Source organism: Mandrillus leucophaeus, unplaced genomic scaffold, assembly GCF_000951045.1.
Source record: "Mandrillus leucophaeus isolate KB7577 unplaced genomic scaffold, Mleu.le_1.0 Scaffold585, whole genome shotgun sequence".
NCBI classification, from domain to species: Eukaryota; Metazoa; Chordata; class Mammalia; order Primates; family Cercopithecidae; genus Mandrillus; species Mandrillus leucophaeus.
The window spans coordinates 237,706-251,655 of NW_012106308.1; the positions used below are offsets into that span (position 1 = coordinate 237,706).

At 37.9% G+C, this 13,950-nt stretch overlaps 1 protein-coding gene across 2 annotated transcripts in view; it reads right to left on the minus strand.

The window, feature by feature from the left end:
- HELZ (helicase with zinc finger) overlaps positions 1–13,950 on the minus strand; it is a 196,342-nt gene that overhangs the window by 68,531 nt on the left and 113,861 nt on the right. For both annotated transcript variants that reach the window (XM_011999166.1, XM_011999165.1), the window contains exons 17-20: positions 10,379–10,557; positions 9,173–9,291; positions 7,879–8,024; positions 5,087–5,234 (exon numbers count right to left, since the gene is read on the minus strand). In XM_011999166.1, the coding sequence (XP_011854556.1) occupies positions 5,087–5,234; positions 7,879–8,024; positions 9,173–9,291; positions 10,379–10,557 (592 nt within the window). The remainder of the gene's footprint in view (positions 1–5,086; positions 5,235–7,878; positions 8,025–9,172; positions 9,292–10,378; positions 10,558–13,950) is intronic.

Sequence of the window (13,950 nt, forward strand, 5' to 3'; positions counted from 1 at the left end):
ACACCAATTAAGTTCACCAACATGCATCTGATGGGAGAACAGAAGGAGAGCAAAGATGGAAAGGAGCAGAAAAAAGGTTCAAAGAAATAATGGCTAAAAATTTTCCATATTTGATGGAAAACACTGAGCTATACATCCAAGCTCAAATGAAATTTGAGTAAGATAAATGCAAGGAGACCCACACAACAGACAACCATATTAAAAACTACAAAAATAAAACCTTGAAAACAGCAAGAGAAAAACAACTCATCACTTACAAAGACATTCCAGTAAGACTAGCAGATTTCTCACCAGAAACAATAGAGGCCAGAAAGCAGTGAGAAAACATATTTCAATGCGCTGAAAGAAAAAATCCAACCAATTCGACTAATAATCTTATATTCTACTTTTCAAAAACGAGGCCAAATAGAGACATGCCCAGATGAAACATAACCTAAGAGAATTCCTTACTTGCAGACCCCCCTTACAAGAGACACTGAAGGAAGTTCTTCAGGCTGAAGGCAAGTGATACCAGACAATAATTCAAATCCACACAAACAAAGGATCTCGGTCAAGGTGATTATGTGGGTAATGATAGAAGACAGTATAATAACATATTTCCTCTCCTTTCTCCTCTTAACTTATTTAAAAAGCAATTGCATAAGCCCATATGTACATAATTGTATTGTTAGGCTATAACATATAATAATGTAGTATGTTTGACAATAACAGCACAAAGGAGGTAGGTAAAAAATGACACCAGATGGTAACTCAAATCCACAAAGAGAAGTGAAGATTAATATAGCAAACTCCATAAATATGTACTTGTCACCCTTCTCTCAGAATTTTTTAAAAACACAAAATTATATAAATTAATAATTATAAAAATATAGTTTGTTATATATAGGTATACTATATATACTATAATGGCACAGAAAGGAAGGAGGAATAGAGCTATGTAGGAGTAATTTCTACAGCTCTTTGGAAATAAGTTAGTAAAAATTTGAAGTAGATTCTGATAAAGTAAGATGTATATTTTAAGCCCTAAAGAAACTACTAAGAAAATAACTCAAAAAAATATAATTAAAAAATAATTAAAAGAAATGGCCGGGCATGGTGGCTCATGCCTATAACCCCAGCACCTTGGGAGGTCGAGGTGGGTGGATCACTTGAAGTAGGAATTTGAGACCAGCCTGGCCAACATGGTGAAACCCTGCCCCTATTAAAAATACAAAAATTAGCCAGGCATGGTGGCAGGCACTTGCAATTCCAGCTACTTGGGAGGCTGAGGCACAATAATCACTTGAACCTGGGAGGCGAAGGTTGCAGTGAGCCAAGAACATACCACTGCACTCCAGCCTAAGCAACAGAGTAAGACTTTGTCTCACAAAAAAAAAAGAAAAATAATAATTAAAGGAATTAAAATGTGACACTAGAAAATATGTACTTAATACAAAAGAAGGCAATAAAGGAGACACAGGAGATCAAAAACTACATGAGACATAGAGGAAAAAAGGGCTGAGGTAAATCCAACCATATCAATAACATTAAATGTGAATGGATTAGAAATCCCAATCAAAATGCAAAGATGACTGCAATTCCAGAACTTCGGGAGGCTGAGGGAGGTAGATAGCTCGAGCCCAGGAGTTCAAGACCAGCCAGGGAAACACAGCAAATCCCATCTCTACAAAAAATACAAAAATTAGCTGGGCATAGTGGCATACATCTGTAGTCCCAGCTACTTAGGAGGCTGAGGTGGGAAGATCACCTGAGCCCAGGGAGGTCAAGGCTGCAGTGAGCCATAATCGTGTCACTGCATTCCAGCCTAGGTGACAGAGCAAGACCCTGTCTCAAAAACAAAAGAAAACAAAACAAACGAACAAAAAGGCAGAGATTTTCAGACTTTTTTTAAAAAATCAAGATCTAACAATATGCTGTCTATAGAATATGCACTTTAGATTCAAACATGTAAATAAGATGAAAGTAAAATAAAAAAAGATATACTGTGCAAACAGCAACTATAAACAAGCTGAAATTGTTATACTAATGTCAGACAAATCAACTTTAAAACAAAAAACTGTACTAAGATACAGAGGGATTATTAATTAATTTATTTTTTTTTTTTTGAGACAGGGTCTAGCTCTGTTACCCAGGCGGCAACGCAGTGGTGCAATCTCAGCTCACTGCAACCTCCACCTCCCAAGCTCAAGCCATCCTCCCACCTCAGACTCCTGAGTAGCTGGTACTACAGGCACCTGCCACCATGCCCACCTAATTTTTTCATAGAGACAGGGTTTCACCATGTTGCCTGATCTTGAACTCCTGGGCTCAAGCAATATATCCACCTCGGTCTCCTAATGTGCTGGGATTACAGGCATGAGTCCCACCAAGGAGGGACATTTAAAAATGATAAAAAGATCAACCTATTAGGGAGATGTAACAATTATAAATATAGATAATTAACTGCAGATTCTCAAAACATATGAGGCAAAAACCACGTTCTCCTCTATGCCTCAGGTGCCACCAAGCCCAATGGATTCATTTTGTATATCTGTACAACTCTGTCTACCTCTCAGACCACACCATCTTATGGTTATTATCCATAGCTCCTCCCTTCCAACTAAATTTTTCAAGGTAAAGAACTAAGCCTTGGCCCAGTATGGTTGCTCACACCTCTATTCCCAGCATTTTGGGAAGCTGAGGTGAGAGGATCGCTTGAGCCCAGGAGTTCAAGACTAGCTTGGGCAACATAGTAAGACCTCATCTTTACAAAATATATATTTTAAAAAAAATTAACTAGGCGTGGTGGTGCGTACCCATAGTCCCAGCTATTTGGGAGGCTGAAGCTAATGAAGCTAAAGGATCACCTGAGCCCAGGAGGTCAAGGCTGCAGTGATGACACTACTGCACTCTGGCCTGGGTGACAAAGAGAGACTCTGAGTTAACAAAAAAAAAAAAAAAAAGAAAGAAAGAAAGAAAGAAAAAACATATCTGTGGTGCTTAGTATTTAAATTGTACTTTTTTCCTCACCTTGGCATTAAACTGAAACCATTTCATTACTGTGGGATATAAGTTCAGAATCAAGAAAAAAAAGAATGATCTTTCTCAGTCTCCTTCTACAATTGTAAGCACGTGAAAGAAGACACCATTTCAAATGATGTACAAAGCACGAGATACGTAAAATAAAAAGCATGTTGCCTAAACAAAGGAGAACTATGCGCAGCACACATGCTATGAGTATTCCTTCAACTTGAGGTTCTTGAACTTTACTTTTAATTCCAACCTTTTTTTTAAAGTTTATTTTTATTTTAACCCTGTGTAAGACTATCTTATTTTCCTAATAGTGGAATGTAAACTATTTTCAAATGCTCTCCTAAGTATTATACTCTTTATAAAAGATATCATTTTTCCCCTACGAATGCAACTGATGCCACTTCCTCTGCTTGTTCTACAACACAAAATAGATTTGAGTTTCACTTTTAAATTACATACCATCAAGAAAAGACCAGAGCTTCTAAAATCATCTTACTGTCCAAATAAACCTATATTAGTATCCAAATATGCCTACACTGGTATTCAAAAATTCAAAACACCTACACTGGTATTCAGCTGAGGTGAAGAGGGTCAGTTTTTGCCCCTTGCAGAAAGAGTCCTGGAGCAATATGTCTCAAAATTTTTGACTACAGTAACTCATGGGGCTGAAGACACTCTCTGAACAACCCTGCTCTGGTGAAAGTCAAGGTGGTTTGAAATGTCTCTAAAGTTACATGCTTAATATTTAAAGGTCACACGACCTTTAAAGTGAGCTGTCTTTGTGACCTTTTAATATGAACAAATATTTTTTTAAAAAAAAAAAACCTTTGAGTAAAACTGACAGTCCATGAAACAGCACCTTATTTATCCTATAGCTTACGGGTTTCCTGGCAAACACACCAGGTCACTGTGAATGAACAAGTAACCCAGGCTGAGAAACTGAGCCTCTCAGTTGTAGTAGGCAAACATCAATCCTGCTTCAGGATCAAGGATCAACGCTCAGCTCTGATGCCTGATGTCACCGCAGGGCCACCAAGGCTTCTGGATTTCAGGCCCTGCTTGCCGCTTCCTGTCATCCCTCCCACCCATAATCACGGCTAATTTCTAGGTCAGTGGTTTCCAACTTGAGCGCAAAAACAACAAACGAGACCCCTAAAGTTATTTTCAATATTTCAAATATTTAAAGAAAAGTTTACCTTTTCCTAAAATTAAACGGCACAGACTAACCAAAATGTCAAGTTTGTTTTTCGCTAGGATTTTATCAAGTGAGTACTGATGATTTTTTTGTACTGACTTCTAACTACAGGCCCGTGAGCAATGTCTTAACGGAAAAATGAATTCCTACTACATCATAAAAGCCATTTCTTTGTTAATAATATGGGTAAAGCATGGAATTCAAGGGCAGTGGAGACTGGAGATCAAGAGCCATGCCCCCAATGCTCTGCCATCCTTCGGGTTTCCTCAAGTCCAGAACTCCACTCCCTCCTGACGGACAGAACCTTAACTCCAGGGTTTCTGGTTTGTTAGCCCCTGAAGACGTTGCCATTTTTTTGGTCTGCTGCCTGATCTGACCCTTCAAATACTCACATTCTCTCTAAACCTAAAGTCAGAAATTATAAGAGAATTATGTAAGTTGGAGCACATCATGGAATTGCAACATTGCTGTCTGGGTCCATGTGATCTCTTTGGAGCACAGGATTCTGCAATTCAAGTTTTATTCATTTAAAATGATACCTCATTTGCATATGCACTATAAAACTTACTCAGAGTCTATTTTAGATACCTAACAATAATGATCTAATTGAGAACAATGTTGGTTTTTCTTTTGAATGAAATCATGTATTTTGTGTCTTACCATAAGACAAAATGTAAATCAAAGTTTTTGTTTCCCACAGGAGATTCATCTGAACAAATCAACGTTATACAAGAAAGAATAAACTTTACATACTATTAACATGTAAATGAAGTCAATATGCAATACAATGTCAACCCAAAACTTTAAATAAATGCTTAACAAAACCAGATGATGTGACTGAGGAAAATGTCAACAATTTTCAAAAAAGAATTAAGGTACCTCTGCATTATTATAAAAAGCTGTGCTATTTTTTTCTTGTACATCTTCTCCTCGTGCTGTAAAGAAAGTTAGTGGGTAGAAATCTTTGTGTGCTGGCTGCTTCCCACTGGCCATCAGTTTGCCCTCATAGAAAAGCTCAGAGGTGTAACTGTAGTAAAAGACGAAAAGAAAAAAGGGGGGAAATCTACATCAATATTAATTTCACCTATAAGGAAAAAAAAAAGTCAATTCTAATAATATTGCCTTATGTCCATGATTAATTTTACTCCAATCATCTAATACTTATGATGCCAAAAATTTCTCCAAAAATAACAAGAGTAGGGACCTGGCGTAACATTGTTAAATGGAATGATTTTGGTAAGCTACAAAGCCAAAACAGGAAGAAATGATGACAGTTCAACACAAGATGAGACTTTATGAGGAAATTTGCTAGCCAGTATATTTCCTTGGTTACTATGTATTTTTATTTAAATGAGTCACATACAATCATGTACCACATAATGACGATTCAGTCAACAACAGACAGTATATATGATGATGGTCCCATAAGATCATAATACTGTATTTTTACCATACTTTTTCCATGTTTAGATATACAAATACCATTGTTTTATAATTACCTACAGTATTCAGTACAGTAGCATGCTTTGTACAGGTTTGTAACCTAGGAGTCAACAGGCTATACACACCATATAACCTGTATGTGTAGTAGGCTATGCCATCTAGTTAGTGTAAGTTCACTGTGACATTCACACAACAAAATTGCCTAATGACACATTTCTCAGAATGTGACCCATGATTGTACTAATACATGCAAACACATAGATATACAGATGCTGAAACAATGCACACAACTGAAAGACGATCAAGCTGTAAAATGAATCCACTTTACTGATGAAGACACCATCTAGTACTTGACTCATCTGTGACTGCAGCAAATGACTGAAGACAATAAAAGAATCACATTTTGAGAGATATAATTATATCTATCCAATTGCATTCAGGGAAACCTAAAAACGGTTTTCATATGGTTGACATAATCAATATTATTAAATTATACTACATTTTTTTACAGTGTTAAGTTTCTGGTCAGGGTAGTGACTGGAAAGGAGCACAAAGGGGTGTTCGGAGCGCTGGTCATGTTCTGCTTCCTGATCTGGATGAGGGTTACATGCTGCATGCAGGTGGTGACAATCCACTGAGTTGTTAAGATATATACCTTTATATCTCTTTATATTTATGCACACTACAGCTAACAGAAATCTTTTAAAACTTATTAAGTTTCATGGTTTTTCTCCCTTCCTTTCTTTCCCTTCTTCCTTTCTTTTAAAGCAGATTCCTCGTACAACATAGCCAAAGACATAAGCAAACCATCATGCTATTTGTCAATATATTTATTATAGCATGTAACTTTTCATACAGATTATATATTTGGTCACAGAAAAACATATGTATAGCTAACATAATCTAAAGTTTTGGTTTCCAGAATTGCCCTTGTGGTGGTATTTTATTTATGTGTGTGTGTGTGTGTGTCTGTGTGTGTATTTTTTTTTTTTCATCCATAGTTCCTGGCTCGTAACTACCATAGCTATTGTTACAGTCTTTTGTTATAATTTGGGTATGTCAGGCCCAGAATCTCTCTGACCTTCTCCTGCCTTCCTTTCACCGGCCCCAAAGCAGGACTCTAATCTTCCAGTCTTTTTCTTCTTATTTTTGTTTCTGAGACAGGGTCTTGCTCTGTCACCCAGGCTGGAGTGCAACGGTGTAATCATGGCTCACTGAAGCCTCAACCTCTCGGGTTCAAGAAGCCCTCCCACCTCAGCCTCTCAAGTAGCTGGGACCACAGTTGCGTGCCACCATGCCCAGCTAATTTTTTTTTTTTCTTTTTGGTAGAAAGGGGGTCTCCCTGTGTTGCTCAGGCTGGACTTGAACTCCTGAACTTAAGCAAACTTCCTGCCTCGTCCTTCCAAAGTGTGGGTCTTAAGACCCTCCACAGAGAGGGTTCCGCCCTATACTCTGAGGGAAGAAATGCTGACATCACAAATCCTTCCATAAAAACCCAAAGAACTGGGTTCGAAAGCCTCTAGAAAGCTGAACATGTGGAGGTTCTGGATGGTGGCGTGCCCAGGGAGGGCATGCCAGCTCTGCACACTTTCTCCCACACCATGCCCTAGGCACTCTTCATTTATATCCTCTGTAATATCCTTGATAAGAAACCAGTAAACGTAAATAACTGTTTCCATGCGTTCTGTGAGCCACTCCAGCAAATTAAGTGAACCCAAAGACCCAAAGAGAGGGTGGCAGGACCCTCAACTTGAAGGCGATCAGTTAGAAGATCCCAAGGCCCAGGCTTGTGACTGCTGGAGGGCTGGCAGGTGGGCAGTCTTCTAAGCCCTCAACCTGTGGGATCGGACATTATTTCTGGATAGATGGTATCAGAATTGAATTGGAGGACACCCAGCTGGTGTCCCCTGCAGAACTGGTTGCTTATTTGTTGGTGGGAGGGAATTCCCTACATTCGATCATACAAGTCTTCTGTGTTAATTGTTGTGAGAAAGCAGAGGAAGAACATGATTTGAGTTTTTCCCAAAATAGCCCTACTCTGTGAAAAATTACAACTCTGACTTCTGAAGTTTTCTTTTAAAGACGTAAAATTAAACATAATTTGCAAGACTAGGGACACTATGTAAGTCTGTTGGGAATCATCTGTCCCCAGTAACAGTTCTGTTTTGAGATCCTTCCCACCACCAGACCACAGAAAGTATGACACGGAGGGGGCAGTTCACACCTACTTGATGATAGCTTCATGGGAGCGGTAGTTCTCACACAGGAGAATCCTACATGGGAACTCAGCAGGGTAATGCTCATAGAGTCGGTCAAGTAATGAAACGTGAAGGTTTCTCTCCCTGGCAAACTCGCTGTAAACAAAAGGACTGAGCTGTAACAGACAAACATACAGAGAAAGTTTAACTGAACATACAAATAGTATTTTTTAACCTACTTATAAAAAAATCCACCAAGCTAAAACTTCTTATATACCAAACCTCAACATGCTAAATGCTGGGACAAGCACAATCAGTAATATTTTCTCTGAACCATTACCTCTACTAAGAACTTGGCTAAAATGTCTAACTTCTCATTGCAGTTTACCAACACTAACCTAGAGTTTCTTTCTACACCTGACAAAGGGCTCCCCAGCATAATAATGAATAGCTACTACTTCAGTGATTCTAGGCATGCAACCCACTGCATCACTGAGGGAGTCAAACAGTTATTTCACTAAAATTGATTAATTATTTTAAATGGTGAGCTGGTAGGACATACAGCCTACCACTAAAAAATCATTTTTAGTAATTAACAAAACAATCCTCTTGATTGTATGAAGTATAAGGAGCCATTCATGGTTATGCCTTTTACCACTAAAGAGCAAAATTAAACTACTTTAGGCAAAGAAATGAAAACAGAATTTGTTCCTCTACATTTAACTCTCCCCTTGATGTCCTGACAGCTACATAGTAAGATGTAGGTCCAATCTTAACTGCAGCAGGAGAGAAAGAGCCCCAAACTGCGACCTTGTGAAACAGGCATCCTCATAGAAAAACTGTATTTCTCTTTCCTACATATAGATATTCAAATATATAAAATCACATTCTTTGAGATTTTGGCTATAATTTTTAATTAAGCCCTCTATTTCCTAGTTTTCTATTACACCAACAAAAATTACTCCTTCAGGTAAACAAATAGTAAAGTCAGGAGCTAGGGAATTACAATTCCCCAGGATCCTACAGGAATGATCATTTAAATTTTACTTCACAAAAAAAAGAATCAGATATTCATACTATAAAAGAACAGAACTTAAATAAACATGAAAATTATAACAGTGACAGACTATCCAAAGAAGAAAAAGAGTAGCAGAATAGTAATTTTTCTTCAGAAATAACAATATTTTTCACTATTAGTACAGAATTATTTGAAGTACTAAAGTTATAATGCATGGCATGATTTCATAGGATGTTTTAGAAATAGATTAAACATCAAAATATAATTAAAAGTTACTTTCAACACAGCGACTTAGAGGGCACTTACCTGCATATGATCACCAGCCAAGACAATCCGAGTGTTTTGAGTTGCTAATGCTAGAGGCATAATGGTTTCACACTCCATGGCCTGGGCAGCTTCATCTAATAGAATGTGTGTAAAAAACCCTAGAAAGTACAGCATAAACACAGAATAGCATGCTAGAGCAGCAACAAAGGCAGAAGGACTATAGTTATCTTCTTTTCTGCTAAGTAAAGAGTTCAGTTTGCTAATAATCTAAGAGTAGTGAGTACTTTTATTTATTTATTTATTTTTATTTTTATTTTTTTTTTTTTTGAGACAGGGTGCCACTCTGTCTCCCAGGCTGGAGTGCAGTGCTATGATCACAGCTCACTGTAGCCTCAACCTCCTCGGGCTCAAGTGATCCTCCCACCTCAGCCTCCCAAGTAGCTGGGACTATAAGCATATGCCATGAGGCCCAGCTAATTTTTGTACTTTTTTATAGAGATGAGGTTTCACTGTATTTCCCAGTCTGGCTGAACTCCTGGCCTCAAGTGCCTTGGCCACCCCCTCAGCCTCCCAAAGTGCTGGGACTACAAGCATGAGCCACCACACCTGGCCCCAGATTGGTACTGCTTTTTTGATGATTAAGTTTTGCCATATTTGTCAGAAAAACTTCCTGACATCTTACATCTGTACTTCACATAACACTAGTTTGATTTTACATAGCTCCTGTACTCAAATATAATAATCTTAATAGTATGCCATAATAAAACCTATCATAATTATCATCTCTACAGTATATAATGTAAAAGCATTTTATAACAAAAATCTGAGAAAAGTGTAAAAAAAAAAAAAGAAAAACACCAACACTCTCCAAATTGGAATTCTTCATATGATCAATAATAAATACCATCTGACCAACTAGAGAACAAATGGAATAGCTGTCACTAAAATTAAACCAGGGGTTGGCAAATTTTTCTTCAGTAAAGAGCCAAACTATATATTTTAGATTTTGTGGACCATATAATCAATCTCTGCTGCAACAACTCAACTCAGCCACTGTAACACAAAAGCATCTACAGACAATAAATAGGTAAATAAATGAGCATGGTTGTGTTCCAGTCAATAAAATTTTATTTACAAAAACAGGCAGTGAGCCAGATTTGGCCCACACACTGTAGCTTGCCAATCCCAGTCTAAACTGAATTCACAAGCCCTAAAATTGTGAGACTGTGTCTTGAGTCAGCATACCAGGTTCAAGGTCCAACTGACAGAGGTACTGGGAAGTATTCAATGTAACAACCACCACTCGATGTTTAAGAATATCTTCTTTTTGGGGCATCTGAAAGGTGGAATGTGCACTTGAGATCAAACAGTACTGATGCACAACTGGGTGGACAGTCTTTACCCAGCGATTTCTGAAATATACCCTGGAAAAGAAGAAAATATTTCTGATTTACATTTACTAATTTCTTAACAGTATCTAGTTATTAAAATATCGACATTGTTATTTTAAGACTGCAACATATGAAAAGTAACAAATGAATCTGATAACCATTAGCATTCTATTGAATTAGAATTTAACATACAACTGCCACTATATCCACTGTGACTCTCTACCAAAAAAATGACATAGAAGTATACGCAATTCCACAAAATAAACGCCTATTTTTAAGTGCTCACAGTAATCTTGCAACAGAATCGTATAAACATAAGATTTATAAGCATTACAGTTTTTTAAGTTCAAAACATTCCCATTCTGGAATTACCTTTTTCTAGAATGTTCTTACAAAAATACACTGACTCCTATTTTAACTATTTATGCTAACAAAAAACAGTGAATTGCATACTTATAACAGGAATTCAAAGGTTATTTTCATTTTATTTTAGACTATATTCTTATACCTATACTTAAATAGACCTCTGAGGTTCTGGAAATTTAAGAATAAATTTAAAATTTGAACAACTGGAAAGTCTAAGTACTTCCATTATTTGCAAAAGAAAAATATTAATAGGCCTCATGCAATAGATTATTAAAATGGTACAGAAATTACTCATCCATCCATCTACTCATCCACCCACCCATCTCTAACCTACCCAAGTAACAAAGATTCTTTAGGTATCTACTATGCTCCAGCACAGAGGCAGATCACATAGGGCTTGTGAGCAATCCTTGGGTTTACTCTGAGTTTGATGAAAAGCCATCAGAGAGTTCCAACAGGGCAGTGACACCATACGACTTATTTTGTTAAAGGACTATTCTGTTTCTCTGGGCAGAACATATACAGTGGGGGGGACAGTGGTGTGCTGGTAAATGTTTAACACCTAGCTCCTGGGCTAGGAAGAGGAGGGGATTTTGGTTTGTAGTGTTTGCTGATTTGTGGTGTAAAATTGTCATGGCGATTTCAAGCTACCAGCATGTCACTGAACATGAACCTGAGAAGTCGTACACATGATTAGCTCTAACAAACCAATACAAGTTGGCTCCAATACAACACTGAGCGGCATGGAGGAAGGAGCAGAGGGTGGAAGCAAGGAGACCAGTTACAAGGTTACTGTTAAGACTGCAGACAAGAGCAGATCGTAGCTTGGACTAGGCCAACAGTAGAGATGTGACAATGGTCAGATTCCCTAGACATTTTGAGAGTAATGCCAACAGAATTTACTGATAAACTAGAAGTGGAATTTAAGAGAAGGAATGATTCCATGCCTTTGAAACTGGATAAATGGTGGTGGCTTTTGCAAAGGTGGTGAAAAAGAGGAATGGATTTGGGGTGGGAATTGAGAGTTTCGTTCTGGGCATATTCAGTAGATATCCAAGTAGATATATCTAGTAAGCAAGGCAATACATAAGTATGGAGTTCAGGAGAATGCCTGGGGCAAGATAGCTACAATTGGGATAATACTAAACCTTGAGACTAGATGAGATTAGAGAATAAAAGTAGATTTAAAAAAAAAAAACAAAAAAAAACTAGTGGAAGGAAGAATGACTGATGGACCACTCCAACATTCAGAGGCTGGGAAAGGAGACTGGGAAGGAACAAAGAAATAGGAGAGAACTCTGGAGAGCGTGGGGTATTGGAAGTAAAATGAAGCAAGTGTTTCAGATAGAAATAGATAGGAATAACTGTGTTAAATGCTGCTAAGAGGCTTAAGTAAAATGAAGACTGACCACAGGACTTAACAGCAAGAAAACAAATATGATGAACCTCAATATGATGGTTTTAGTGTAAAAGTACAGATGGAAATCTGATTAGCTTGAGCTTAAGAAAGAAAGAGAAGAGAGGAGATAGTGCCAGGGAGTACATATAGACAACTGTCTAGATAAGTTTTGCCTAAAGGCATGCAGGTCGGGTGAAGGTGAGTTTTTGTTTTTGTTTTTTTTAAATAAGACAATAGTATATTTTCATGCTATACAAAGAAAAAACTATGGAGGAAAGAAGAAGCTGTGTATCCAGGAAAGGATGAGAGCTCGTTCACAAGTGGAGAGGTTGGTCCCTAGAAAAGAAAAGAACAGTTTAGAATGGGAGGGAAAGCAGTTATTTAGGAGATGCAAGTCAGATGATCTATCAAAGGGAAGATGTGGGCATTCTCTTCTGATGGCTTCTACTCCATCGGTAAAATTACAAAGATCACCAGATGATTGTTATTTTCATCACTACTATTCCTCTTTCCTAGTTAGGAAAACCGAAGCCCAAAGAGCTTACAGCCAGGATTTAAACCTGTGTTCTTCCCCTCTCTAAGCTTCATTTCTTATTTCCAAAATGAATATAATAATTCAACTTCTCAAGGATTTGGGGAAATTAAATGAGATAACAGATGTATAATATGTAGCATAATGCCTGGCAGCACCAACAAACAGAAGCCCCCCACTTCCCTTCACCCACAGCAAAGCTGAAACTAAAACCAGCATTTCTAAACACTCAGTAAATATTCAATGTACACTGCGCAAATGCAAAAAGGTAGCATCATGATATGAATATAGGCAATCAAAACAATTACTTAAAAGATCTGTTGTTTATTCCATCTAAAAGCACATATTGTGTGAAATATTTTATTTAATAAGTCATCATATGGAACAAAAGAATAATTTATACGCAGCTTCTAAAAAAGTAAGAGCAAAATCTGGTGCTTAATTGGCATGCCTTCAGTTAGTCTAACATTTTGGTAACAATTTCCTTTTCTCAAAGAGCCACCATTTGTTACTAGGCTCTTGTCTCTTACTTTGTGTTAATGTTTCTCAATTTTATGGCCTCTGCACATTTTATGAAAGCAATCTTAAATTATTTTTGGAAGCAAACCAAAAAGGTTTTTAAAAGAGAATTATCAATATTTTGGCCACGCACGATGGCTCACACCTGTAATTCCAGCACTTTGGAAGGCAGAGGTGGGTGGATCACTTGAGGCCAGGAGTTCAAGACCAGCCTGGCCAACATGGCAAAACCCCATCTCTACTAAAAATACAAAAATTAGCCTGGCATGGTGGCATAAACCTGTAGTCCCAGCTACTTGGGAGGTTGAGGCACAAGAATCACTTGAACCCAGGAGGTGGAGGCTGCAGTGAGCTGAGATGACATCACTGCACTCCATCCTGGGTGACAGAAAGAGACGGTGTCTCAAAAAAAAAAAAAAAATTTTAATTTAGAATGTAAAATAAAAGGCCAGGCACGGCTCATGCCTGTAATCCCAGCACTTTGGGAGGCGGAGACGGGCGGATCACGAGGTCAGAAGATCGAGACCATCCTGGCTAACACGGTGAAACCCCGTCTCTACTAAAAATACAAAAAATCAGCCGGGTGCGGTGGCCTGTAGTCCCAGCTACT